Source organism: Aulonocara stuartgranti (genome assembly GCF_965226115.1).
Source record: "Aulonocara stuartgranti genome assembly, chromosome: 3".
NCBI lineage: Eukaryota > Metazoa > Chordata > Actinopteri > Cichliformes > Cichlidae > Aulonocara > Aulonocara stuartgranti.
Genome location: NC_138941.1, coordinates 68,233,868 through 68,260,436, shown reverse-complemented (window position 1 = coordinate 68,260,436; position 26,569 = coordinate 68,233,868). Strand labels below are relative to the sequence as shown.

The window sequence follows — 26,569 nt, the reverse complement described above, 5'->3', positions numbered from 1 at the left end:
CAAACAGCGCAAAGTCCGAGTGAGCCGCTGAAAGTCAGATCTGTTCTTCAGAGCAGACTTTCAGCTTTATTTCAAGCTTAAATGTAATCTGATGTAGTCAGTATTTAAAGTCAGGCTCTGTTATTGACTGAAAACTCCGACAGACTCAGACATTTAGAACAAACTAAGAGTCGGATCAGCACAAATACTGACACAGAGATGGCTGCTGGCACTGCGCTGCTCTGCTGCACTTTGCTGTTTGTCCTTGTCTTCGTCTCTGCAGGTGAGATTGTGGTGTGAGAGCTTTCTCTCACACATTATGTTCGCTTATTATGAGCACATGTTGTTGTTCTGTGGAAGCTAACATCTTGTAGTTTCTGACACTTTGCATGTTTAGCATGAGGCTAAAATTCCCCCTCAGTGGGTCACTGGTGACCTGCTGGATGTTCAGAGGTTCATTAAATCCAACATGACTAAAAACTCAAATGTCAAAGGAAATAAACAAAATAGGTTCTCTCTGAGATAACAAGAAGTACAGGAGGATTATTTTCATCTGGATTCAGTTTGTCTGTGTGTGTGAAGGAGACCCCAGGCACGAACTTTAAACTCAGCTTTAGACTCAGGTTGTTTGTTAGTCATTGACAATACCAACAAACGCAGACATTTATAACAATCTCAGTGTCGGAGCAGCAGAAGATAACACGCTTACAATCTGTAACATGTCTACTGCTCTGCTTAACTTTCCCATTTCAGCCTTTTCGTGAGATTTAGATGTTAGAAAGCAGTGTAGAACTGGATCAGCAGCTCCTGTGGAAGACTGTACTTCCTCAGTTGTCTCAGGAAGTACATCCTCTGCTGGGTCTTTTTGAGGATGGAGGAGATGTTGGTCTCCCACCTCAGGTCATAGGAGATGGTGGTAAGAACTTGAAGATCTCCACAGTCGACACAGGGCTGTCTGATATGGTGAGGGGGAGCAGAGTTGAGGGATGTCTCCTGAAGTCCACTGTCATCTCTACAGTCTTAAGAGTGTTCAGCTCCAGATTGTGCTGACTGCACCAGAGTACCAGCCGCTCAACTTCCTGCCGGTATGCAGACTCATCACCATCCTGAATGAGGCCAATGACAGTGGTGTCATCTGCAAACTTTAGGAGTTTGACAGCCAAGTTCTTGGAGGTGCAGTCGTTAGTGTAGAGGGAGAACAGCAGTGGTGAGAGGACACATCCTTGAGGGGCACCAATACTGAGGGACCGAGTTTCAGAGGTGATCTCCCCCAGCCTCACTTGTTGCTTTCTGTCTGTCAGGAAGCTGGTGATCCACTGACAGGTAGCTGGTGACACGCTGAGCTGGGAGAGTTTGGAGGAGAGAAGTTCAGGCACAATGGTGTTAAAAGCCGAACTAAAGTCCACAAACAGGACCCTGGCATAAGTTCCCGAGTGGTTTAGGCATTGCAACATGTAATGCAGCCCCATGTTACTACATCATCCACCGACCTGTTTGCCCAGTAGGCAAACTGCAGAGGGTCCAACTGGTGGCCTGTAATGTCCTTCAGATGGGCTAACATCAGATGTTCAAAGGATTTCATGACCACGTACATCAACGCGACAGGTCTATAATTATTCAGTCCTGTAATGGCAGGTTTCTTGGGGACCGGGATGATGGTGGAGGGTTTGAAGCAGGAGGGAACTTCACACAGCTCCAGGGATCTGTTGAAGATGCGAGTAAAGATGGGAGCCAACTGCTCAGCACAGGTTTTGAGGCAGGAGGGTGAAACACAGTCTGGTCCGTGGCTTTCCTAGGCTTCTGTTTCTGAAACAATCGGCTCACATCCTGAGTTTTAGGGGGCAGGAAAGGGGGGTGAGAGGTGTGATGAAGGTCATTGAGTCAGGATTGGGGAGGGTGATGGTGGTTAGATGGTATTAACTAACAGATAATTTTTGTATTGGTCCAGCTTGTATGTGTAGGACATACAAGGCTGGGTATACTTAATATCTGTTATCCACCTGTGACAGACACAAAGAAGTGTAATGTGTGTGTCAGTGTGATGTGTTGTAGTTTCAGGAGTCAGTATACAGCTACAACACATTATGTTCACTTATTATCAGCACATGTTGTTGTTCTGTGGAAGCTAACATCTTGTAGTTTCTGACACTTTGCATGTTTAGCATGAGGCTAAAATTCCCCCTCAGTGGGTCACTGGTGACCTGGTGGATGTTCAGAGGTTCATTAAATCCAACATGACTAAAAACTCAAATGTCAAAGGAAATAAACAAAATATTTAAAGTCAATCATTCTGACCATAATTGTACTTTGACCTTTAACCTCTCTGCTCTGTGTTGTTTCCTCTTTCAGACCATAAATTCATCACAGCTAAGTCTGGACAGAACGTCACTCTGACATGTCGAGCTCCAAACAGCAACATCACAGTTGTAAAGTGGAGCAGAGCTGACCTGGAGTCACAAAATGTTCTTTTCTATTGGACTCGTGACTTTGTTCCAGCCAACCAGCATCCATCTTTTAAGAACCGGGTGGATCTGCAGGACAAACAGATGAAGGATGGAGACGTGTCTTTGATTCTGAAGGATGTGACGATTCATGATGAAGGAAGATATGAATGTGGTGTCTTAATGGAAGAAGCAATATCATGGGAGCTCACCATCATCTACCTGAGTGTTGATCCTCCAGGTAAGTGAGTATTGAGTAGGACGATCCAACTGTCACAGGCTGGGTCTCTGACCCAGCATTTTGAGTTTTATTTTTGTAATTTTTGAAGTTTTCATGTTAGTTTGGCGATTATAAGTTTGCGTGTTATTCTTATTTAGGGTTTAGTGGATGTTTAGGTTTGTGATTATTTATCATCTGTCTCCTTGGTTTCTGTGTTTGGGTTCTTGTCTACTCTGTCATGTGTTTTAGGTCTGTTAAGCTTGTGTTGTCTAAGTCTTCATGTTTCCTGTTTTATTTTGTGTTCTGTGTTCATGTAGTTAGTTTTACTTTCCCCTGTGTCATTATGTTTCATTTTGGTCAGCTGTGTCCTCATGCGTCTTTACTTCCCCTGATCACCTCATGTGTGTATCAGGGGCGGAGCGTGGGGGTGGCTTACTGGGCTTAAACCCAGGTTGTTTTGTCAGAAGCCTGGGGTCTTTTGGAGTGTAATTTTTTCATAGTTAGATGCCTGGCTGACAACTGTATAAAACAAAAAGTGCACACAATATTCGAAGCACATAGTGCACACTGTGGGAATTTACGACTGTGCGTGAATCCCCCCCTGATATTGGTATGATCCGAGCTCAGGCACTAAGCGACTGAGCAAGAGGGCGGGGCAGCTGCTGCCCGTGAGTGCGCTGTTGGAGAAACGGAGCCAGCCATACTAAGGAGAGCTTAAGTTTGACCAGGTACCAACGCAAATCATTCATACCGTACAAATAATGTAAATATGACGGTGCATCACGAAAGATTGATATCAAACTGATCACTTGACCAATATTACGTTACTTGCTCTTCAAGTGAATCAACAAATGGCGAAATGAAAAGCCGAACAAATGCTATTTTTTTTTTTAGAGATTCTTAGCTTACGTGTGTTTATTTCATATTTTCAGTTCTTACCCTCCCCGACTAAATCGGTTTCAGTTATGTACTGAAATATAAGAATGGACATTAGAGGGTTCTTTCAAAGAAAAAACTCAGGTAAATGTTATTTTATATATTATGCTTTGTATGTTGTTCCCCCGGATAAACTGGAGGAGGTGGCTGGGGAGAGGGAGGTCTGGGCCTCTTTGCTTAGGCTGCTGCCCCCGCGACCCGGCCTCGGATAAAGCGGATGAAGATGGATGGATGGATGTTGTTCAGTATATTTCTATGCAAAACAAGAGGGATTTCAGTACACAGCAGTATATTCACATTTGTAACCAGATATTTACACTTTAGGGAGAAAACATAAAACATTTTTACTGTACAACATCAATTTAGAGTAAACTTTTGTTTTAGATAAATATTGAAATATATTTTGAATTAGTTAAATGTCAGAATAAAGAGAGACAGAGCTGTCTATTTTTATCACTTTTCATCAAATTTAGGAGCACATATACACTAAGTTTGTTAATTAATAAGAAAACTCCAGACGATTCCATTCTGAGCTGAAGAAGCTTCTGATAGGTTAGTAGAGTCCATGTGAGTAAATTGGTGGCACAGCTGTGGATGCATATAAGGCAAAACACAGAGCCTGTTTCTGTGACATGGGAAAATCAAGAGATGTCAACCAAAACACCAGGAACAGAACTGTGGAGCTCCATAAGTGTGGCTCAATTTTGAATACAATTTGGTGCCATTTGCAATTAAGAAATACAGATAGTTTCTCTCTTTACTCTTAAAGTTAACAAATGTGTTTTTTGTATTTAACAATCTAAAAAAAAACATTTAGTCTGATTTGATGTTACAATTAAAAAAGTGTTTTTATCTGAAGAGTATGTAAATATCTGGTTTCAACTGTATATTTGATGATTGTCAGCACAAAGAGAGAGGGAGAGAGAGGAGAATGAGGACAGAACAGAGATGAACAAGAGCAGGTGAGACAGACATTTTAGTCAAATGGTTGTTTACCAAAAGTATCACCAAGGTCCTCATGTATCTCATACCTAGTGTTTCTTTTTAGGTTTGTTATTTTTCAATTTCTATATTCATTAAGTTCTGCAGGCTTGTTTGGACAACAAGGCTAAATAATTATATAAACGTTCTGATTCTTGTTCTGTCTTGGTTAAATCCTATATAGTCCTGATTTTGAACTGTTGTAGTCCAGTTTTAATTCCGGATCAGTTCTGGGTCTGGTTGAATTGGGGTTTAGTCCTCGTGTCTTGATACAGCCCCGACTTTGTTCTGCCTTGCTGCTTAATTAAAAAGCTAGTTTAAGGTGTCCAGTTCAGTGTTGCATTGGCTGTATTAAATCTCCTACCTCTTTTCACAGTTTCCCAGTCAAGTCAAAAGAAGTCATAGTTTTTATGTTGTCTAGTCATAGTTTCAAGTCAAAGTCATAGTCGTAGTTTCCCAGTTTACGTTCAGGTTTCCCCTCAGTTAAACCTTGTGAAAAAAAAACAAAAACAAAAAAAAAAAAAAACACGAGTTTTCAGCCCTAAATAAAGGCTCGTCTTTTGTTAAGTCCAATTTTGTCTCCTGGTCTCTGTCTGGACATGGGCCCTCTATCCTCTCCACACGCCTGTGACACCAACGTAGCAAACATCTCCCTGAAGCCTCTTCCTTAGAGACCAAAGGTTGGATCAGAGCGAGCAGCTGAAAGGACACATCTATGAATGCAGTCAGAGACTTTCTCACAACCTCACACTTCATCTGGTCACATTTACACTCAGGTTCTCTGTTAGTCACTGACAATACCAACAGACTCAGACATTTATAACAACCTGAGTGTCAGAGCTGCAAAATAACACGCAGATAACACGCTTACAATCTGTAACATGTGTATTCCTCTGTTTGACTTTCCTGTTTCAGCCTTTTGATGAGATTTAGATGTTAGAAAGCAAATGATGCTTAAAGAGGAATAGAATGTATGAGCCTGGTTGACATGTTAACAATATTATCTAACAAATATTTTCATATTAGTCCAGTTTGTGTGAGAAGGACATACAAGGCTGGGTGGACACTTAACATGTGTAATCCAGCTGTGACAGACACAAAGAAGTGTAATGTGTGTGTCAGTGTGATGTGTTGTAGTTTCAGGAGTCAGTATACAGCTACAACACATTATGTTCACTTATTATCAGCACATGTTGTTGTTCTGTGGAAGCTAACATCTTGTAGTTTCTGACACTTTGCATGTTTAGCATGAGGCTAAAATTCCCCCTCAGTGGGTCACTGGTGACCTGCTGGATGTTCAGAGGTTCATTAAATCCAACATGACTAAAAACTCAAATGTCAAAGGAAATAAACAAAATATTTAAAGTCAATCATTCTGATCATAGTTGTACTTTGACCTTTAACCTCTCTGCTCTGTGTTGTTTCCTCTTTCAGACCATAAATTCATTACAGCTGAGTCTGGACAGGACGTCACTCTGACATGTCGAGCTCCAATTAACAAGATCAAAGTTGTAAAGTGGAGCAGAGCTGACCTGGAAGATGAATATGTGCTTTTGTACATGAATCAGCACTTTTTTCCAGAGTACCAGCATCCATCTTTTAAGAACCGGGTGGATCTGCAGGACAGACAGATGAAGGATGGAGACATGTCTTTGATTCTGAAGGATGTGACGATTAATGATGAAGGAGCATACGTGTGTCGAGTCAGCGTGGAAGAAAAACACTCATGGAAACTCAGCATCATCTACCTTCGTGTTGTTCCTCCAGGTGAGTGAGTAGAGTTGAGTGTGTGTGTGATCAGAGGTGAAGCTGCTTCCTGGTTGTTGATGTGTGTTTGTTGTATGGATGAGCTGGTGGATGTCAGAGGTAGACAGATGTTTCTCCAGCTGTTGTCTTTGTGGCTGGTAGTCTAGAGTTGTAGAGCAGCATTGTTTGGTTAGAGCAGAAACAAAGACATTTATGAATCCGTCTCCTCTTGCTCTCTAACTCGTCTGTAAACATGTGTGGGGAAACTCAATGTTAAAGCCTACAGCTGGAGGGGGAGGGGAGGGGTGAAGCTGGTAGTTGTGAGTCTGTGAAAGTGAATCCTGCCGGTGCCATAGCTGCTGAAAACGTACTTAGTGCAGACACAAAACGTCCATCAGCTTCAAAGTGTGTCAGAAAAATGTCCACATGGTGACTGATGGATGAGAGAGGTCCCATTGTTGTTTTTGTGCACAAATCATTGAACAACACAAACACTTAGAGCTGCTTTCAGTGCTGCCTGTTTTGTTACTGCACACATTTCTGATGGTCCTACAGTCCAACGTAGCAAACGTCTCCCTGAAGCCTCTTCTTAGAGACCAAAGGTTGGATCAGAGCGAGCAGCTGAAAGGACACATCTATGAATGCAGTCAGACACTTTCTCACAACCTCACATTTCATCTGGTCACATTTACACTCAGCTTTAGAGTCAGGCTGTAGTCACTGAGACTACAGACACACACATTTTTAATAAGCTAAGTAGTTTCAGAAGTCGGTGTACAGCTACAAAGCTTTTTGTTCAGTGTATACAAACAGCTGTAGCTACAGAAAAGGCAGCATGCAGAGACTCACAGTGTCTTATTCAGCAAAAGAATTGATGTTACAATCCCTGATAATGCATTGCTTCAAATGGAGAAAGTCTTGAGGGATGGCTGCTATGAGGAAACGTGGACCACAAACCAACCCACTTAGTCAGAAGGAACAACTCATATGGCTCCTACACCTTCCTTGATTAGATTCAGGGATTAGAAATCTGACCTAGATTATAATATTAAAATTTTAGGACACATCAGCAGTAGTAAACCTTAGATTCATCCGGTGTTTGGGCTATTATCACTAGACACCCTCATCCCAGGTGGCCCTGCCTGGGTTGACTTCAAGGACCTGGTTGTGTCTCCATGTGTATCTGCCTTGAGTAAGGCTAGTCCTACAACCAACAGAGATGTGCTTGAGTGTTGCTGGGACTGTAAACGGGGAGCAAGATGGGTTATTTCCAACACACAACTACAGATTTATGGGGGAAGGCAGCACATCATATGTGGCTCGGATGATGAAACTTAGCCTATTATCCTCCATTCCCCAGATTTCTTCCAGATTCATCCTGGACCCTGCTTGGCCAATGCTACAGCTCTGGCATATCTGGCTGTTTCCTCCTGTTGACACAGGAGAAGTAATCTGATTGGCATGGTGGTATGTTTGAAGCAGGTCCCTTGTGTAGCGCTGGAACCCAGTCACGATGTGTTTCATCCATTTAATAGGCTGGTTTGCTAAAATAATGCCAAATAATTAGCAACTCTATAAATAGAAGGTAGTTCTGCAAAATCACTCAGTAGGATGTTTGTTCTAATCTGCTATGAGCTCAGAGCGCATAGAAAATAAAACTAATAGGCTATAAAGAGTGATATGAACATATTTAGAACTTACCGGAATGAAAATGTCTGGAGCACCAACAGATATTTGGAGATGGAAGAGAACTGGATATCAGCTCGTCTCACAGCTGCTATCCAGGCTGGACGCCTTCGTTTGGTAACATCGATACACGAGCCGCCTCGTGTTGCTTCCAGGTTGGGAAAGAATGAAAAGACAAACCCTTTTCAAGCTTATTCTCTTGCCGGTCGTGTGATCGAACATTGCAGCCGACCACACAGCAAATATGAACGGTGGCTGTTGTGTGTGCCTTCGCTCCTTTTTCGCTTGCGCTTTGTTTAGACCCCCAAAATGGCGGATCGGGCCAAAATCCTTTCCACGCCCACCCCCGTGACATCACGCTCCAAAGCCCTATTATAGTGAGAGGGGTGCTTTCTCTCACTGATTATGTTTACTTTTATCACATGTTAGCACATGTTTTTGTTCTGTGGAAGCTAACATCTTGTAGTTTCTGACACTTTGCATGTTTAGCAAGAGGCTAAAATTCACCCTCAGTGGGTCACTGGTGACCTGCTGGTAAGGCTGTGCGATATGACCAAAATCTGATAACCCGATATAAGACATTTATTGTCCTGACAACGATATATATCCCAAAAATGTTACATTTTCTCTCAATTCAGTGAATCTCAGATCAACTCGACTTGCATGAAGTGTTTTCAGCTGGGTGTACCTGGAGTCAAGGGTTTTGACCAAAGCATGAAGCTATACATTTGTAGACATTGAAATGGTTGCTTTTTTCTTTGTCAGTGTTTATTACACGGCGTGTAAGGTTCTAAGGTTTATTTTTTAGCACCTGACGGTTTTTTTTGCTTCTCATCCGTAAACACTCTGCATACTATTTCATGTGATTCATTTTATTTTGAAAAATCTCAATAGGATCTTCAGCTTTATTGTGAAAGGTTTATGTGGAAAACAAACAGGCGGACGGCGGAGGCACGCGAGTGTTGTTGCTAACGACAATACATAAAAGCAGTCGCTTGTCTGTCTGTAGTGTGGTTATTTTAAATATAAGAGAAAGAGAGAACTTTAAGAAATGAATTCTACAGTGACCATCAAAACGATGAAAAAAATATTGCCGCAAACAGTTTATTTTGCGACGCCATGAAGCAAGGGATCGAGTAATATGAAACGATAGACCTTTTTACATTGTCATCTGTTGGGATTTAAATATATAATCATAATACTTATTTGCTGATTAGATTGTTTTATGAGAGGCCCAGACTTGACTAGGTCACAGGCTGACAGGAAACTGCATGTTTTTGTAGAATATGAGGAGCTGCAGGCAGAAAGTGAAACTAAGTAGAGTGTTTGATCGAAATGTAAAGTGTGTGTGACGTCTAAAGGAAGAATATAAATAATCAGGCTTCCTGTTTTCTGTCTGAGACTTCGGCTGGCGTGTCTGTGTGCTCAGTCTCCATATTCCGGAATATGTAAAATTAAAGATCATTTTTTAAGTTGGACCACTTTGAGCTGTGTCTTTCTTGGCCGTTGAAGAATACAAAGAACTGGATTTAATACATCCGATATATATTTTTTATATCGAACAGCCCTACCTGGTGGATGTTCAGAGGTTCATGAAAACCAGCATTACTAAAAACTCAAATGTCAAAGGAAGCTACATAATTGTACTTTGACCTTTAACCTCTCTGCTCTGTGTTGTTTCCTCTTTCAGACCCCAAAATTCTCACAGCTGAGTCTGGACAGGACGTCAGTCTCCCATGTCGAGCTCCAAACAGCAACATCAGAGTTGTACAGTGGAACAAAGCTTATCTGAAGTCAGGAAATGTCCTTTCATACCGGAATGGTCAATTTGTTCCAATTTTCCAGCATCCATCTTTTAAGAACCGGGTGGATCTGCAGGACAGACAGATGAAGGATGGAGACGTGTCTTTGATTCTGAAGGATGTGACGATTAATGACACTGGAGCATACATGTGTGGTGTCAGCATGGCAGAAAAACACTCATGGGAGCCCATTAACATTGTTTATCTGATTGTTGTTGATCCTCCAGGTGAGTGAGTAGAGTTGAGTGTGTGTGATCAGAGGTGAAGCTGCTTCCTGGTTGTTGATGTTTGTTTGTTGTATGGATGAGCTGGTGGATGTCAGAGGTAGACAGATGTTTCTCCAGCTGTTGTCTTTGTGGCTGGTAGTCTAGAGTTGTAGAGCAGCATTGTTTGGTTAGAGCAGAAACAAAGACATTTATGAATCCGTCTCTTCTTCTCTTGCTCTCTAACTCATCTGTAAACATGTGTGGGGAAACTCAATGTTAAAGCCTACAGCTGGAGGGGGAGGGGAGGGGTGAAGCTGGTGGTTGTGAGTCTGTGAAAGTGAATCTCTGCAGGTGAGATTGAACTAAACTGAGTTTAGAAGTGATCTGAGAAGTACAGGAGGATTATTTTCATCTGGATTCAGTTTATCTGTTTGTGTGAAGGAGACACGAGGCTGAGTGGACACTTAACATCTGTAATCCAGCTGTGACAGAGACAAAGAAGTGTAATGTGTGTGTCAGTGTGATGTGTTGTAGTGTCAGGAGTCAGTATGCAGCTACAAAGCTTCTTGATCAGTGTATACAAACAGCTGTAGCTCCATAAAGGCAGCATGCAGAGACTCACAGTGTCTTAAAATGAGAGGCTGCTTTCTCTCACACATTATGTTCACTTATTATCAGCACATTTGGCTCGGTCATGGGGAATGAGACAAGATGCAGAAAATACTTTTTCTGTGAGGTTGTTTTATTCTTCAACTGTACTCAGAAAAGCACAGTTTAACATTTAACATTTAAGTTGAACTATTCCACTGGCTCAGCCTAAAACTGTCTTTCAGGATCTGTGACAACAGTAAACAGTAGGGGTGCAACGATGTACAAATTTCACGGTTCAGTTCGGTTCGATACTTTGGTGTCACGGTTCGATATTTTTTCGATACAAAAGAATGTTCATGCTGGTTTAATTAGTCATTTATTAAAATTATAAATATATATTTTTAACTCAAAAGTATAGTTTTTAAATTTAATGTTGCTGAATCAACAAAACAATAAAATAAAATGAATCTATCTGATCGAGAAATCACTCATCTTTGGAAAAGAGAGTTTATTACAGAGAAATGGCTCTTTCCAAAATAAAAGCTATACTATACGCTTCTTCTGGGCTATATTCTCAGCAGCATATTAAACATATCAGGTCCCCATAAGGAGAATCGTGTGCTAACGGCTGTCTAAATGACTCGGGTAAAGTTTGTAGCATGCATGCTTGTTGTTTTTGTCTGCTTCCACTTGTCTTTGCACTAGGATGATGTCGGCGTCAATGTGCAGTCATATTCGTTTTGTTCCCACTAGTGCTGTCAGCGTAAATCTCGTTAAAATGACATTAACATCATAACGCTGCAAATCTCAGTTAACGAGTTTCTGCAGATCGCCCCGTGCGTGGGGCTGGACGGCGTAAACATTTTAATGAACTAACTGTGCTAATGCACTAGTCCCCACCAATTGAGCATTGCATGGCACATCCGACATACTGTTTTACTTTTGTCCATGACGCGCTTACCTTCAGGTTCATACTTCACATGAAAACCAAGATAGTTCCAAACGCCAGATCTGAATGAGGATGGGGGAGGTTCAGTTTCGGGTAGCGTTGAGGCAGTTGCCATGTTGCAACGAGCTTAGCTTCTGTCTCGCTAGCTTACGCTGTGCTCAGTGGATCTGCACTCGACAGTGCAGCCTAGGCAGAGTAGTCAAACACAGATCCACTGAGCGCTCAACACAGACAGCATCGTCAGAAGAAAAGTTGATAAAATGTGCGCTCTGGCTTCAAGTGGCTCTTAAAGGGACAGTATACCCCCAAAACGCAAGGTCTACTCATCACCATGACAACTCTACAAACAGACCTCTCGTAGACAGGCAAATAGTTAAAAACACAACATAACCTTTTTTAAATGCTTTTTATGTTAATTTGTCTACACATGTTGTTGTTCTGTGGAAGCTAACATCTTGTAGTTTCTGACACTTTGCATGTTTAGCATGAGGCTAAAATTCCCCCTCAGTGGGTCACTGGTGACCTGCTGGATGTTCAGAGGTTCATTAAATCCAACATGACTAAAAACTCATATGTCAAAAGAAATGAACAAAATATTTAAAGTAAGTCATTCTGATCATAATTGTACTTTGACCTTTAACCTCTCTGCTCTGTGTTGTTTCCTCTTTCAGACCCCAAAATTCTCAAAACTGAGTCTGGACAGAACGTCACTCTCCCATGTCGAGCTCCAAACAGCAAAATTACAGCTGTAAATTGGACCAAAGCTGATCTAAAGTCAGGAAATGTCCTTTCATACCAGAATGGTCAATTTGTTCCAATTTTCCAGCATCCATCTTTTAAGAACCGGGTGTATCTACGGGACAGACAGATGAAGGATGGAGACGTGTCTTTGATTCTGAAGGATGTGACGATTAATGACACTGGAGCATACGTGTGTGGTGTCAGTGTGGCAGAAAAAGACTCATGGGAGCCCATCAACATTGTTTACCTGAGTGTTACAGGTGAGTGAGTAGAGCTGAGTGTGTGTGTGAGTCTGTGAAAGTGAATCCTGCGGTGCCATAGCTGGTGAAAACGTACTTAGTGCAGACACAAAACGTCCATCAGCTTCAAAGTGTGTCAGAAAAATGTCCACATGGTGACTGATGGATGAGAGAGGTCCCATTGTTGTTGTTGTGCACAAATCATTGAACAACACAAACACTTAGAGCTGCTTTCAGTGCTGCCTGTTTTGTTACTGCACAAAACAGGCTCAATGACAGTAACGTATTCTGAATACTTTGGATTACTTAATATATTATCATGCTTTTTACAACTACATGAATGTACTATTGCTGTGTGATTTATTACTGTTTGTTACAGGCCTTCTATAGGGTCTGTTTATAAACAGAAAAGCAGAGTTTGGAGACATGAGTTGCGCTCGGTCTGCAGGCTCTTCCTTCGTCTGATTTATTAACTGAATTGCACTGTGTTCTTTTCTGTTCATTTAGACACACACATTTCTCTTTTAACACCAAAAACACATTCAATCAGGTCCATATGTTCAACTGTTCAACTGGTTTTTCTCACAAGTATACACTTACAAAATAATTGTCTTTTATCCTTATTTACAATAAATCTGTAATTACATTCTGCTGCTGTTCAGCATCAATAACATTTCTGTGCAGTACTGTTAACACTGCGATTAACCCGCTTATATTACTATTGTAACCTATTTGTATTTTAACAGATTCAAATATCTAATGCATTTACAAACAATAAATAAACATTTTGTATAGAAACAGTACACACCAGACTATTTACATTTGACACATAACAAGTAGGAAATGGGTTAGGTTGGAATAATCATAATCAGCTGTAATTTCCAATAACGTCAGGATAAAAGAGATGTGCCTAGGAGCTACATTTGTCACAAAATAAAACAGGTAATAAGACCAGCTACCTCTTTAGACTACAAGTGGAATCGTGGCAACTCACACTTTTCCACTCCCCTTTTTTTTCCCTTCCTCACTCACAGACACATAACGAGTATGGCAGTCCATTCTCCCTGCAGCACGGACTACTGCCCATGAGGCTACATTCTTTAGGGCGATGCCTGTAACACTCTGCCTATTGCTTTCATATTAAAAAATTTGTTTGAATAATAATTTTTTAAATTATTTCTTCATGTCATTATGCGGTCCGTAAATAGAGATGACATGGGCCACGAGATTGAGACACAGGCATTAGGGCCTCTTAATGCATGTTTTGTTTGGATTTCCACTGGTGTGGAATTATCAAAAATAGAGAGGGCATAGCCTAACATATGAAACAGGAAAAGACCGCCAAGTAATCCATTTATTTCAACTGAGTATCTGCATTGTAAAAGCCACCCTTTAAAATAGTAACTGTAACGGAATACAGTTACTCATATTTAGTATTTAAAATGCGTAACGCCGGTACATGTATTCCGTTACTCCCCAACACTGCTTGTTCATGAATTGCTAATCACACAAATCACAGTAGTCATAAAGAAATCATCCTGGAAAACACTGTTTTATATTAAAGCTGACCTCCCCTTTTTGACACATGGTTTCCCCCATGTGTCAATTCACCAGAACTAGAAGAATAAAAAGGAAAAAGGTTAGTTACATTATTTCCCAACCAACATCAGAAATTTTCCTCTGAAGTAGCTTTGCGCCACGCCTGTAAACCCGTGTTAGAAAATAAAATCAGTATGAATTTCATGTTAAGTATGTCTAACTCCTGGCTCCGCCTGGAGCTTGCATCCACACCACGACTGCCTCAAAACAAACTCTGTGAGTTCATATGAGCTTCACATATGCAAACACCTGGAGGTCAGAAGAGTAATGAGGCATCCGACACTACAGTCACCAGTTTGTGTTGTGCAATTTATTTCCCCAGAAAATTAAACCACTACTGTTGCCATAATTTGCCCAAATCCTAGATCATCCCATATGTTTATGCCAACACATTATACATTGTGACTGTTCTTTAAATACGTCATTCACTTGTTTAATGCTATGAGCTCAGCGACACGAGATAAATAGTGATATAATAATACATAGTACAATAAAACTTCCTGTAATTACTGCACATTCTGCTTTATTAAACCTATGTCTGTCTGCTGGATGCCAAATCCCCCAGATGGACTCTTAGAGTAAAAACAACATTAGAGTCCTGGATGTCAGGCCTGGATAAACAGATTCCAGAGGTGCTGCTGTAAATCATGAAGTTAACAATTTGCTGCTGCTGTGAAAGGAGTGACACTGGTTTCAACACAGTATATTTTCACATTACATTTTCCTCCCTGTAACATGACATTTTCCAACAATACAGTGTCATACCATAACTAACCACGCAGCCAGTAAGAACACCGTTTCCTTCACAAAAAATCAGTAGCAAAGATAAGTGGCAACTAAAGTCTGCAGGGCCCACAAGCTGATGTGAACCTAGGATGTTGCCTTAATTTTCCTCCTCCTGTAAAAAAAACCCAAAACAAAATAAAACCTACATACATGCACCCCTTTCCCACTGTCTGGGTGGAGCAGGTGCAATCTTGCGTATCAGTATCAAGTCAGTCAAACTTTTGTCCCCATTGTAGAGTTGGATGTCTCGAGACCGGTCACTTTTACGTGGTCTTGGTCTTCTCTTGGTCTCAACAGACTTTGGTCTTGGTCTTGGATCACTCTGTCTTGTCTTGGTTTCACTGTCTGGGTCTCGCTGTCTCAGATCGACATAGTGGTCGCGAGATTTGGAGTTGACAATATCCATGACAAACAACGTAACGTTCGATAATGTGTCATGCGCAAAAGCATCAGCTCTAAGAGCCGTGCTTAGAGAGTGCTTTATAGTGAATCAGAAGAGTCGACTCGCATTGAGCGAGAGACGGCTCCTCACTTAATTTCCTTTCGCTGCTCAGCTCTCACACAGCTCAGCTATGCTCCAATCCCTCCATATTGTGGCCAGTCACATGCGAGGATATAGGATAATATCATTGTGTGAAAAACAGAGAGGGTGAGAGATGCGACAGTCAAGTTGAGTGTGCGTCCTCTCAGTACACGAGTGAGGGCTGTGCGAGTGCATTGCAAAAACACACAAATATGCCTGAAACCCGTAAACGAAGCAGCATCTGGCTGCAGTTTAAAGACGTTTTTGTCTCTGTCTGTCTTGGTCTTGGTATTGTCTTGGTTTAGGCGGTCTTGACTACAAACAACCCCATTGTTAACCCAATCAGTCCCCTCATGTTTATTGCTGGCTGCAGAACTTCTCGTGCCACTGAAGTTTCCACTGCCAGCAATATGATGTAATTACAAAAGTTTTTTTTAAAACAATTCTTTATAATTTTAGAATAGATTGAATCGTTACAATCATTTTAGACACAGGGACATACCATCTGATGTGGTCAGTGTCCCAGATGCCTTTCGAATTATGTGACAACCCCTTGGTTTCGATTTACGAAAATTTTCGACTTACGAAAGACCCTCGGGAACAGATTAATTTCGTAAATTGGGGTTCCACTGTAATAAAACAAAACCCAATAATCTGAGAAAAATCTCGGCCCAATCATTCATCCTACACACATCAGCCGATTTCCATCGAGCTGTGAACACACACACTCTCACTCCCTGTTACACAACAACAACAACAACAATCTTTATTTATAGAGCACATTAAAAGCCAGGGACATGCCAAAGTGCTTTACATAAAACAATAAAACAATAAAATGATTTACACTAAAACATCGGAGTCCTATAAGTGTGGGATTATGTTCACAGGTAAAAACCACTAATAAGAATAAACTATAGCACACAGCTATAGCAGAGTAAAGCTGTACCATCAAACAGTGATAGAAAACATTGACAGCGCAGGACAACGCAAAACAACCAGACACATTAATAGAATAACTCACTAGAAGCGAGGCGAGAATTTAACTAGTAGAAAAAGCAAGTTCAAACAAATATGTTTTAAGCCGTGATTTAAAAGATTGAATAGAATCAGACGCCCGGATGCCAATCGGGAGATTGTTCCACAGCTCAGGTGCAGCTAGAGCAAACGCTCGATCACCTCTAGACTTCAAGCGAGATCTGGGCTGAACCAACAATGACTGTGAGGAAGATCTTAAGGCCCTCGTAGGAAGATATGAATTTAAGAGTTCCTTAAGATAACTTGGCCCTGTGTTATTAGTAATTTTAAAAGTAAACAACAGAATTTTAAATTGAATACGAAATTTCACAGGCAACCAGTGCAGATCAGCAAGGACGGGAGTGATGTGAGCAAACTTCTTAGTTTTAGTTAGAATGCGTGCAGCGGCATTCTGGACTGTCTGTAATCTATGTAAAAGGGTAGAGTGGAGACCATAATAAAGTGAATTACAGTAATCTAGTCTTGACGTTACAAAGGCATGGATAAGCTTTTCCAAGTCATTGTGCGGGATGTAGTGTTTGGCCTTGGAAATAAGGCGAAGTTGGTAGAAACTAGATCTGACGACAGCGGATACTTGTTTATCAAGTTTAAATGAGCTGTCAAGTAGCACACCCAAATTCCTAACAGTGTCAGGGAAAGAACTAGTGAGGAAGCCAAAAGCATCATGAAGTTTGGCACGAAGAGCGTCACTGCCAAAGATCATAATTTCAGTTTTCTTATCGTTAAGGATAAGAAAATTTGCCAGAAGCCATTGCTTGACCTCACACATGCACTCTCGAAAGTTACTCACGGACATAGCTAGATCATCATTCAGCTCAAAATAGATCTGGATGTCATCGGCATAATAGTGAAAGGCAATGTGGTATTTCTCAAAAATGACACTTAAAGGAAGCATATACAGTGAGAACAGGGTAGGGCCTAACACAGATCCCTGGGGGACACCACAGCAACACACACACACTTCTTCTCACTGCATTCCTCAGTTTTTCTTAAAGTTCACACTACTCTATTCAACAAACACCTTTCCTTAAACCACAACTTCATATAGTGCACTGGATGTTTTCTTCTTTCTTTTTTTTTACACACCCTCTGGAGCGCTCTCACTCTATGGCGAGGACGATCTCCCCAGGCTGAACCCCAGGCTTATAACTGTGACTTCCTGTTTATCTGGCTGAGGCAGCTCTTACTACGCATTTTATGACAGGCATACCCCCACTGTCAATAAATTCCTCACTCTATGCATTTACACACCAAAGTTTACAGCTAAACTAACTCATTTGGCATGTCAGACGTCAGGGTTTAGCAACTTAATCTCATTCTTGAGAGTTTTAAGATGCCGTGTGATCAAACTGCATATTTCAGAGTTGCCTTTTATTGTGGGCAGCACACCTGTGCAATACACAATATTCATGCTTTCTAATCAGCACCTTGAAATGCCACACGTGTGAGGTGGGGTGGATTATGTCAGCAAATGAGAAGTTCTCACTAATACAATATCTTATAGTAATGGGTCCTTTGTGTATGTAGAAAATGTTTCAGATCTTTAAGTTCAGCTCATGAAAAATGGGAGCAAAAACAAAAGTGTTGCGTTTATATCCGGTTGTTCAGTCTGACGTCACTAGCCGTGTCTGGGTCTAAACTCCGCTGCAGGTCCATATATCAAACGATCACTATGGCATTACTGAGAGTTGAAAAACTGTCTAAAGTCTTTCATCTTTAATAAAATGATCAGCGTTCTGCTCTACCAGGTGTAGCAATTGAGTTTAACATCCAGGCATCCATGAAAACGGAATTTATGACATTTAACGGAGTTAGAAGTTAGCAGGGAGTTAGCTCGCTAGCTTCTATCTAAATACAATATAGCATGTCCTGACTGCAGGGTTTTGGAAACAAATTAAAACGTACAGCTCTGTTATCACTTCCAACATAAATGAAGTAAGTAAGTAAGTAAAATGTATTTATATAGCACATTTCACAGATAAAAATCACAAAGTGCTTTACAATAAGATCAGACATACAAGTTAAAATTAATTAAAAGCCTGTTTGTATAAAAATGTCTTCAGCTGCTTTTTAAAGGAGTCAGTAGAGTCTAGACAGCGTAAAGACAACAGCAGAGAGTTCCACAGCCTAGGTGCCAGTGCCTGAAAAGCCCGATCCCCACGTGTTTTAAACCTAGTACGTGGGACCACCAGTAGCCTTTGACTTGAAGACCTAAGTGCTCGGGATGAAGCATGAGGTTTCAACAGGTCAGAGATATACTGGGGAGCTTCACCGTGCAGAGCTCTAAAAGTTACAACTAAAATTTTAAAATGAACCCTAAAATTTACAGGCAACCAATGAAGAGAAGCCAAAACTGGAGTAATGTGTGACCTCTAGTTTGTACCAGTTAAAAGTCTTGCCGCTGCATTCTGTACAGACTGAAGGCGATCCAGAGCTGTTTTGTTGAGACACGTAAAAAGACCGTTACAATAATCCAAACAAGAAGAGATAAAAGCATGAATAATCATCTCAAGTTCTGCCTTTGACACCAGCAGCCTGAGTTTAGAAATGTTTCTTAGATGATAAAAACAGTTCCGGACAAGTTGTTTAGAGTGTTTCTCAGGAGACATTGAACTGTCAAATATAACACCTAAAAATGAAGGCAGAAAGCTAAACAGCAGTGATGTTTGTAGGGTTACTGAAGTTGGGCTAGCTGGTATATAATGATGTGCTACGTGACCGCTAGCGACACAGCTACGTTAGCATAATATAAACAAGCTAACTTTTTTTCCACTCGATAAAAGTTAACACGAGTGTTCTCGGTGGTCAGGAACAAATGTAATCACGTGGCAGGATGCTGTAAAAGGACCAAACTTCAGCCAGGAGAACAACTGAGATAATCCATCCACAATATGAGGTTAGTCATTCATATACTGCTGCATGGGCTGGGCTGTAGTTACATCCTAAGGTTTTAAAAAAAATAGCTTAAATAAATGATTAGCGGTAATGAAAGCCGAGGGAGGTCAACAGTGATCACTGACATGACATTAAACATGTTAACAACACAAAAGTCATATTAAACGCAGACTACTTTAGGCCCGGAAGTAGGATTCCTCACGTCATCACTGAACAATCGGATTCAGGAGTGCACATAAGTGGTCCGCAGGTGCATTTCAAAATAAAAGGCACGCACCAGATAAGAAGTTGCAACGCGTGTTTGCGTACATAAGATTTTCCGGAGGACAGACATTTGTTTAGAACTCTTAAAGATTTACTTTGAAAGCGCATGCACATCTGCGGACCACTTATGTACCACTTATGTTACCCTGTTTATATTTTTGTTCAGTGTATATACAATAGAATAAGTACTATACAAATAGAATAAAATACTTTGTTACATAGAGAAAACTGCACTTGGTGTGCCACTGCACATTAAGGAGAAAGGGCGAGATTTACATTTGTGTATGGGATGTGTGTGTGTGTGTGTCTGTCAGCACGTGTGTGGTCATCTGCAGAGACCATGTTGTAGAGTCTGACAGCAGTGGGGAGGAAAGACCTGCGAAAGCTCTCCGTCTCACATCGTGGGTGCCGCAACCACTGAAGGAGCTGCTCAGTGCTGTCAGAGTCTCCTTCATGAGGCAGAGACAGCTTAGTCACCATTCTCCTGTCACTCACCACCTCCACTGGGTCCAGAGGGCATCCTAGATCAGAGCTGGCCCTCCGGATCAGCCTGTTCAGTCTCTTCCTGTCCCCAGCAGAGATGCTGCCATCCCAGCAGACCACACCGTAAAAGATAGCTGAGGGCACCACAGAGTCACAGCTATGGGTAATTTAGAGTTTCCAATTAACCCCACTATTTAATTAATCCCCACTAAGTGCATGTCTTTGGACTGTTGGAGGAAGCCGGAGTATCTGGAGGGAACCCTCGCAAACATGGGGAAAACATGCAAACATGCATCTGATGGTGGAATTGAACTCAGGACTTTCTTGGTGGTTAGCATTGGTGTTGTGAGGCAACAATGCTAACCACCATGCCACTGTGCAAAGTTAAATTAATTAATTTTATTCATTCACAGTTGAGAACAAACAAGCTAACTTATTATTCACAGTAAATTCCATAAAAGCCTCAATTCAGTTTGTTTGTGTAACTGAATTAAATAGTGCAAATTTTACAGAAATGAATTCAGAAATGAATTCAATAATGTTAATGATGAGTTAATGATCACACTGAGCTCTCTGAGAGTTGGGAAAGTCATCTTTTAGCTATATTTTTGAAAGCAGTCTGTCAGTTCTCACTATTTTATTTATTATTATTATTATCTTATTATTTGAAGTGCTTCATACATAAAGGTTGTAAATTGTGTACAGTGTAGTTTGGTTGGTGTGACAGAGCTGTTATCATCGAATCTGAACAGGTTCAGATGTTTCAGCCTCATAATAAATAAACACATTTTCAGAGACTCGAGGATTTGACCTTCCAAAAGTCTCAAACATGTTTTAATGAGCTCTCACAGATCTGCAGTCAAACAGGTCAAATTATATAGAACAGCTGGATGAAACAAACATGACCTCTGACCTCGAAGGAGCTGTCAGACCTGTTAAGTTGTAATTTTATTTTCATTTTTTTCTTTTATGGTAAAAACAAGATGGAGGCTTCAGTTTTGGTCAGATCATGTGTTTCCTGTTTTTAAATTAAACGCACAGAAAATCCCCCAGTATAAACATTTTCTCACTTAATACATATTGTGAATGAATTTATTAACCTAGTCTTCTGAACTAGATGAGGAAAATAATTCTATTCTATTATTCACTCATCACCTACCTGACAGCTGACACCTGTTTCTCACCTGCAGATCAGTCGGGAAGATATCCGGTATGGATGATAGTTTTTCTGGGAATTCTTCTTCTTCTTCCTCTTATTATTATTTTATGGATATAGGCAAAAATACAAAAACAGAGAATCAAACGTCGCAAACAGGTATGAGGTTCTGCAAAGTTTTCAAAGCCGAATTCTGAGTCTCCACCTGCTGTTCCAAGAAGTCACAGTTACTGAAGAAAGAAAGATGATCAAGGACAGAAAAAACTGATGATGCTGATCTTCGTCTTCAGTCTCCACAGCTGAACTGTGAATCAGGCGATCTGAGGACAGACATAAATAATCTCTTCTGAACATCCATCAGACGGCTGAATATATTAAACATCTCTGCTGATCATCATGTTCAGACACAGACCAACAGTGTGTGTCTGTGCTGTCAGTGACTCTGAACTACAGTTTATTCATCTTCAGGCTGTTCATGAGATTTACTGACACAAAGTCAAACTGTGTTACAAACACACATGAATTTCTGATCTCAGAGTCAGTGAGTGTTGGAGCTTCAGGTTAGGCAAATTAACTATTTTATGTTGGTGTGATTGTTTATTAGCTTCATGTGACTTTTTCTTCTTTAAGTACAGTCCACTGGAAAACACTTTGTATAAAAATCATCTCTTTGGCTGACATTGTTTTTAGTTTGTAAACCAATCTTACCCAGTTTAACAGATTGTACAAACTGTTAACGTCTCTCTCTGATCCTGCACTGAGAAGTTTGACAACCTCTTCAACTTTTCTTTAACATGACACACTGTTCAGCTCAGATTTAAACTGCTTTGACCTTTGACACCAGCAAAACATCCTGAACAACTTTGCTGGGTTGAGACCTGATTACTTTTCATAAACAGACCCATGAGACTCAAAAATATGAAACATATTTTCACATTTTATACTGTTGTATAGATGATGCAAACTTTTGTACACTGATGCTCTTTTGGGTGAAGTTTGACTCATTTGTTTAGATGGATTTTCAGATCCACCAGTTTGGCTCAAGTTAGAAACATTGTGATTTTAGGGAAAATTGCCACTCATAATGTATAAATATACACATCATGTTTGTGTGGATTTGTAATGAGACAGCAGTGTCGGAGGTCACAGTCATCCTGTTGCCCACAGAAACAGACTGTGAATTAGTAAAGTAACACATGGAGTGCATGAGGAACAAAGGTCATACATGTATCTCCTGAAGTGGATTCTGGGTCTCTGACTTCCTCCCACAGTCCAAAGACATCAACGGGTGTTTTTTATTTATCCGTGTATGCTGTGTGTTAATGTGTGGTTCCTACAGAACTTAATGGTCAGTAACACTAACATGTAAACATGAGTGCATCACATCAGCACATGAAAGAACAACAGTGTGGCATTAATATTACAGCAGTGAGGACAGTGTGATGAACTGATGCTCTGATCTCTGGTCTGACCAAAGCTTTAACTCCAAACATCTCTCCACTGTTAGAGCTTCTGCACTGTTTCAGGTTCAAATCATGGTTCATATTTTCATGGCCTGATGGTGTGACGCCTCCACCTACATCACTGAACTGCTCCACTTCTGTACTCTTCTCTCTGTGGCCTTCTTGAAACATCCTCTTGGTGTTTGTGGGGTTTTTCTCAGTTCATGTGTGCCTTATAAGAGTTTGTTTTTTAAAGACAATGACAATCAGTGAATTCCTTCTGTGATTGAATGAAATATGAGCACTATGTAAGTGTGTAAGTGTTAATAAAGATTTACATGTACCTGTTGAATTCTCTTTTCATTGTTTTTGTCCCTCCAATAACAGACAAACCTCTGTTTCTGAAGTGCCTTAGAGCAACGTCTTCCTCTGTAACTGAATGCTGTGGGTAAACATGTCTTTACTTCTGTGCCTGAAAACAACATCTCCCTGTAGAAAGTGAAGGCTGAGCTCACTCAGATCACTCAGTCAGATCAACTGAGCTTAGAAATAAACTGATTTGTTGATTTTACAATGCTGTGATTGCAGCTATTCCACAACTCTCTCTGTTAATGGTACACATGGCCACTGATTAAATGGTCATTGATCAATCATCATTATTCTTTCGGATAGCGATTGAGATTGTGGATAGAAGTGGCAGAAATGGGCTTCCTCCAAAGAGTGGTTGGCCTCTGCCTTAGAGATAGGGTGAGCAGTTTGGCTATTGGAGGGGCTCAGGGTAGAGCTGCTGCTCCTTCACATCGAAAGAAACCAGTTGAGGTGGTTTGGGCATCTGACGAGGATGCCTCCTGGGTGAATTGTTCCATGCATGTCCCACAAGAAGGAATCGAATGGAACTGAAGAAATCACTTGGAAGAGTGACAAAGCATTTCTCCAATTGAATGCGTCCAGATAAACAGAATCAACCTTTTGTGACACTTTTATAATGTTCAACATGATTACTAACAGATAACACACCCAGTGTACTAAACTCACTGTGTGCAGGACTTTGTTTGGTGTTTACATAAATGGTAAATGGTCTGTATTTTATATAACGCTTTACTAGTCCCTATGGACCCCAAAGCGCTTTACACTATATTCAGTCATCCACCCAGTCACACACTGGTGATGGCAAGGCAGACATACATTGTAGCCACAGCGGCCCTGGGGCGCACTGACAGAGGCGGGGCAAAATGAAAACAAACTACAAACTGCTGAGCTGTTGAACAGGCTGATCCAGCCTTTAGTCTGAGCTGCAGTCAGTCACACAAACAGACTGAACAGGGTGTGTTCTGTGCAGCACCTGCATGTAAAACAGAAGCAAAGCTGTTCCTGTGAAATGAAAGTGAAAGCCCCTCTGAGCGTCTCCCTGTAGAAAATGGAGGCTGAGCTCAGTCAGATCACTCAGCCTGCAGACAAATGGAGGCGTGTTTGAGACGTGCAGATAAACACTCAGCTTTGTGTCGTCCTCTAAGGGCTCAGGGCCGTCCTGTTGTCATATTATCACAAGCATGACAACATGCGTCTCAGTCCTCAGAGTCCTCTGCACAGTGCTCAGGGATTTTCCTCATCTTTCATATTGTGTGCCTGTTTGAATTCAAGCATCATCGTCTACAACTGGACACCCAGCTCTATCTGTCCATGAAGCCAGATAACACACACCATTTAGTTAAACTGCAGGAATGTCTTAAAGACATAAAGACCTGGATGATAACTTTCTGCTTCTTAATTCAGATCAAACTGAGGTTATTGTAATCGGCCCTGAAAATCTTAGAAATATGGTATCTAACCAGATTCTTACTCTGGATGGCATTACCTTGGCCTCCAGTAACGCTGTGAGGAACCTTGGAGTCATTTTTGACCAGGACATGTCCTTCAATGCACATATTAAACAAATATGTGAGACTGCTTTCTTCCATTTGCGCAACATCTCTAAAATTAGAAATATCCTGTCTCAGAGTGACGCTGAAAAACTAGTTCATGCATTTATTACTTCCAGGCTGGACGACTGTAATTCATTATTATCAGGATGTCCAAAAAACTCACTGAAAAGCCTTCAACTAATCCAAAATGCTGCAGCAAGAGTCCTGACAGGGACTAGAAAGAGAGAGCATATTTCTCCTGTTTTGGCTTCCCTTCATTGGCTTCCTGTTAAGTCCAGAATTGAATTCAAAATGCTGCTCCTCACATACAAGGTCTTAAATAATCAGGCCCATCTTATCTTAATGACCTTGTAGTACCATATCACCCTATTAGAGCACTTCGCTCTCGCTCTGCAGGCCTACTTGTTGTTCCTAGAGTATTTAAAAGTAGAATGGGAGGCAGAGCCTTCAGTGTTCAGGCCCCTCTTCTGTGGAACCAGCTTCCAGTTTGGATTCGGGAGACAGACACTATCTCTACTTTTAAGATTAGGCTTCAAACTTTCCTTTTTGCTAAAGCATATAGTTAGGGCTGGACCAGGTGACCCTGAATCCTCCCTTAGTTATGCTGCAATAGACGTAGGCTGCCGGGCAATGTTCCCTCTAATTTTTCATGTGTCTGAGCGAGTCGCAATATGGCGCCCCCCAGTGGCTGCAGCCAGACTCTTGGGGCCCCTTTTGGTCTCTGCAGGCATAATTAATCAATCACATGGATCATTTCTCAGAAAGGCTCAACAAGTACACGTAATTTTTAATGGAACTATTTTATTTGTAAATTCTATTTATTTTTTTAATGAATACATTCTCTTCTGACCATAGTTGTTTTATTGCCTAATGAGATTTGACTAATCAATATAATAGTCCACTCTTGTGCGCTCTATCCTCGATGAGGACATGACCCTCACTGTCCAATCAAATTCTTTCCTCCCATTAAAGGTTTGTGATTGGACAGTAAATTTATAAAAGGTCATGTCAGCACATAGTGTCCATAGTAGTAATGGTAAATTTGATTCTTTTTACTGAATCGAGTTTTAATGAGTCACTCACCAAAGTGAATCGGATTTGTTGACTCATTTGATTCACTGAGTCGGTCGACCAGAGAGTGCAAAAAATGTACATTTTCACTCAAACTTAATTTGTTTCTCTTTTCATGTAAATCCTACTGCTAAGATGAATGATTCTAAAAGAAAACAACTATTTTACAGAGCAAAAAAGAGCAAAACATTTCTAAAATTAAGCAATTTTTTATCAAAATTGCTTAATAAACATTTATTTTATTTTATTTTAATATATTTTTATTTTTTATTTTATTAGTATTTTCCTTAAATGTGTTAAATATATATTTTCTCATCTAAATGTCCACTGAGCTGTGAGCCAGTAATGCACCTTAACATTGGTTGCCAACCAAGAAGAAGAAGAAGCTGTGAGCCAGGAGGGAGGGGGTGAGTGAGTCCTGAGTGATTTGCTTATGCTTACAAATCAGCACAGGAGGGAGGGGGTGAGTAGCTCAAATGTGCTGTTAGCATGTTAGCAGAGCGATGCTACTGTGAACCGAGGAGCTATTTTCTTGATGTGAGCTTCTACTCAGGGTTTTTTCTTCCAGTTCAGAGCAGAAATTTTTTGTTACGATACTGGATGTTGTGTTTTTCTCCACAATTTTAATTATAAGCTAGATACATTGCTGCTAACAGCAACAGGGATGAGTCAGTGAGTCAGTTGGGCTTGTGAATCATGATTCACGAGTCAGTAAAGTGATTCTCGAGTATTGAACGATTCGTTCATGATTTGCGCATCACTAGTCCATAGTTATAAATCCCACCACTCAGTATTATTAACACATTCTCTCCATGACCCCAGTAAGCTACTGAAGGCTAACCCAGGCAAATATCCCAGAATGCATTTCGTCGAAAA

The 26,569-nt window shown here is 40.8% G+C and overlaps 1 protein-coding gene across 3 annotated transcripts; it reads left to right on the top strand.

Moving 5' to 3' along the window:
* Positions 1 to 6: 6 nt before the first annotated feature.
* On the top strand, positions 7 to 23,028 carry LOC309693868 (polymeric immunoglobulin receptor-like). 3 transcript variants are annotated; one of them, XR_014272745.1, is made up of 7 exons: positions 7 to 262; positions 2,329 to 2,661; positions 5,992 to 6,324; positions 9,680 to 10,018; positions 12,209 to 12,538; positions 19,934 to 20,265; positions 21,293 to 23,028. XR_014272745.1 is itself a non-coding variant. In XM_082513471.1 (6 exons), exons 1-6 carry the CDS (start codon positions 199 to 201, stop codon positions 21,376 to 21,378), a joined length of 1,485 nt encoding a protein of 494 aa, XP_082369597.1. In that variant the 5' UTR covers positions 7 to 198; the 3' UTR covers positions 21,379 to 23,028. The 3 variants fall into 3 exon arrangements, 2 of the variants coding, with proteins under 2 accessions (XP_082369597.1, XP_082369598.1); XM_082513471.1 differs by lacking the exon at positions 19,934 to 20,265; XM_082513472.1 differs by lacking the exons at positions 19,934 to 20,265; positions 21,293 to 23,028 and adding an exon at positions 19,270 to 19,924.
* Positions 23,029 to 26,569: the final 3,541 nt, after the last annotated feature.

Coding starts and splice junctions, on each gene's coding strand:
- LOC309693868 (XM_082513471.1), top strand. CDS start 199: ATGGCTGCTGGCACTGCGCTGCTCTGCTGCACTTTGCTGTTTGTCCTT. Junction 6,325..9,679: donor CCTTCGTGTTGTTCCTCCAG/GTGAGTGAGTAG, acceptor TTCCTCTTTCAG/ACCCCAAAATTCTCACAGCT. Junction 12,539..21,292: donor TGTTTACCTGAGTGTTACAG/GTGAGTGAGTAG, acceptor TCTCACCTGCAG/ATCAGTCGGGAAGATATCCG.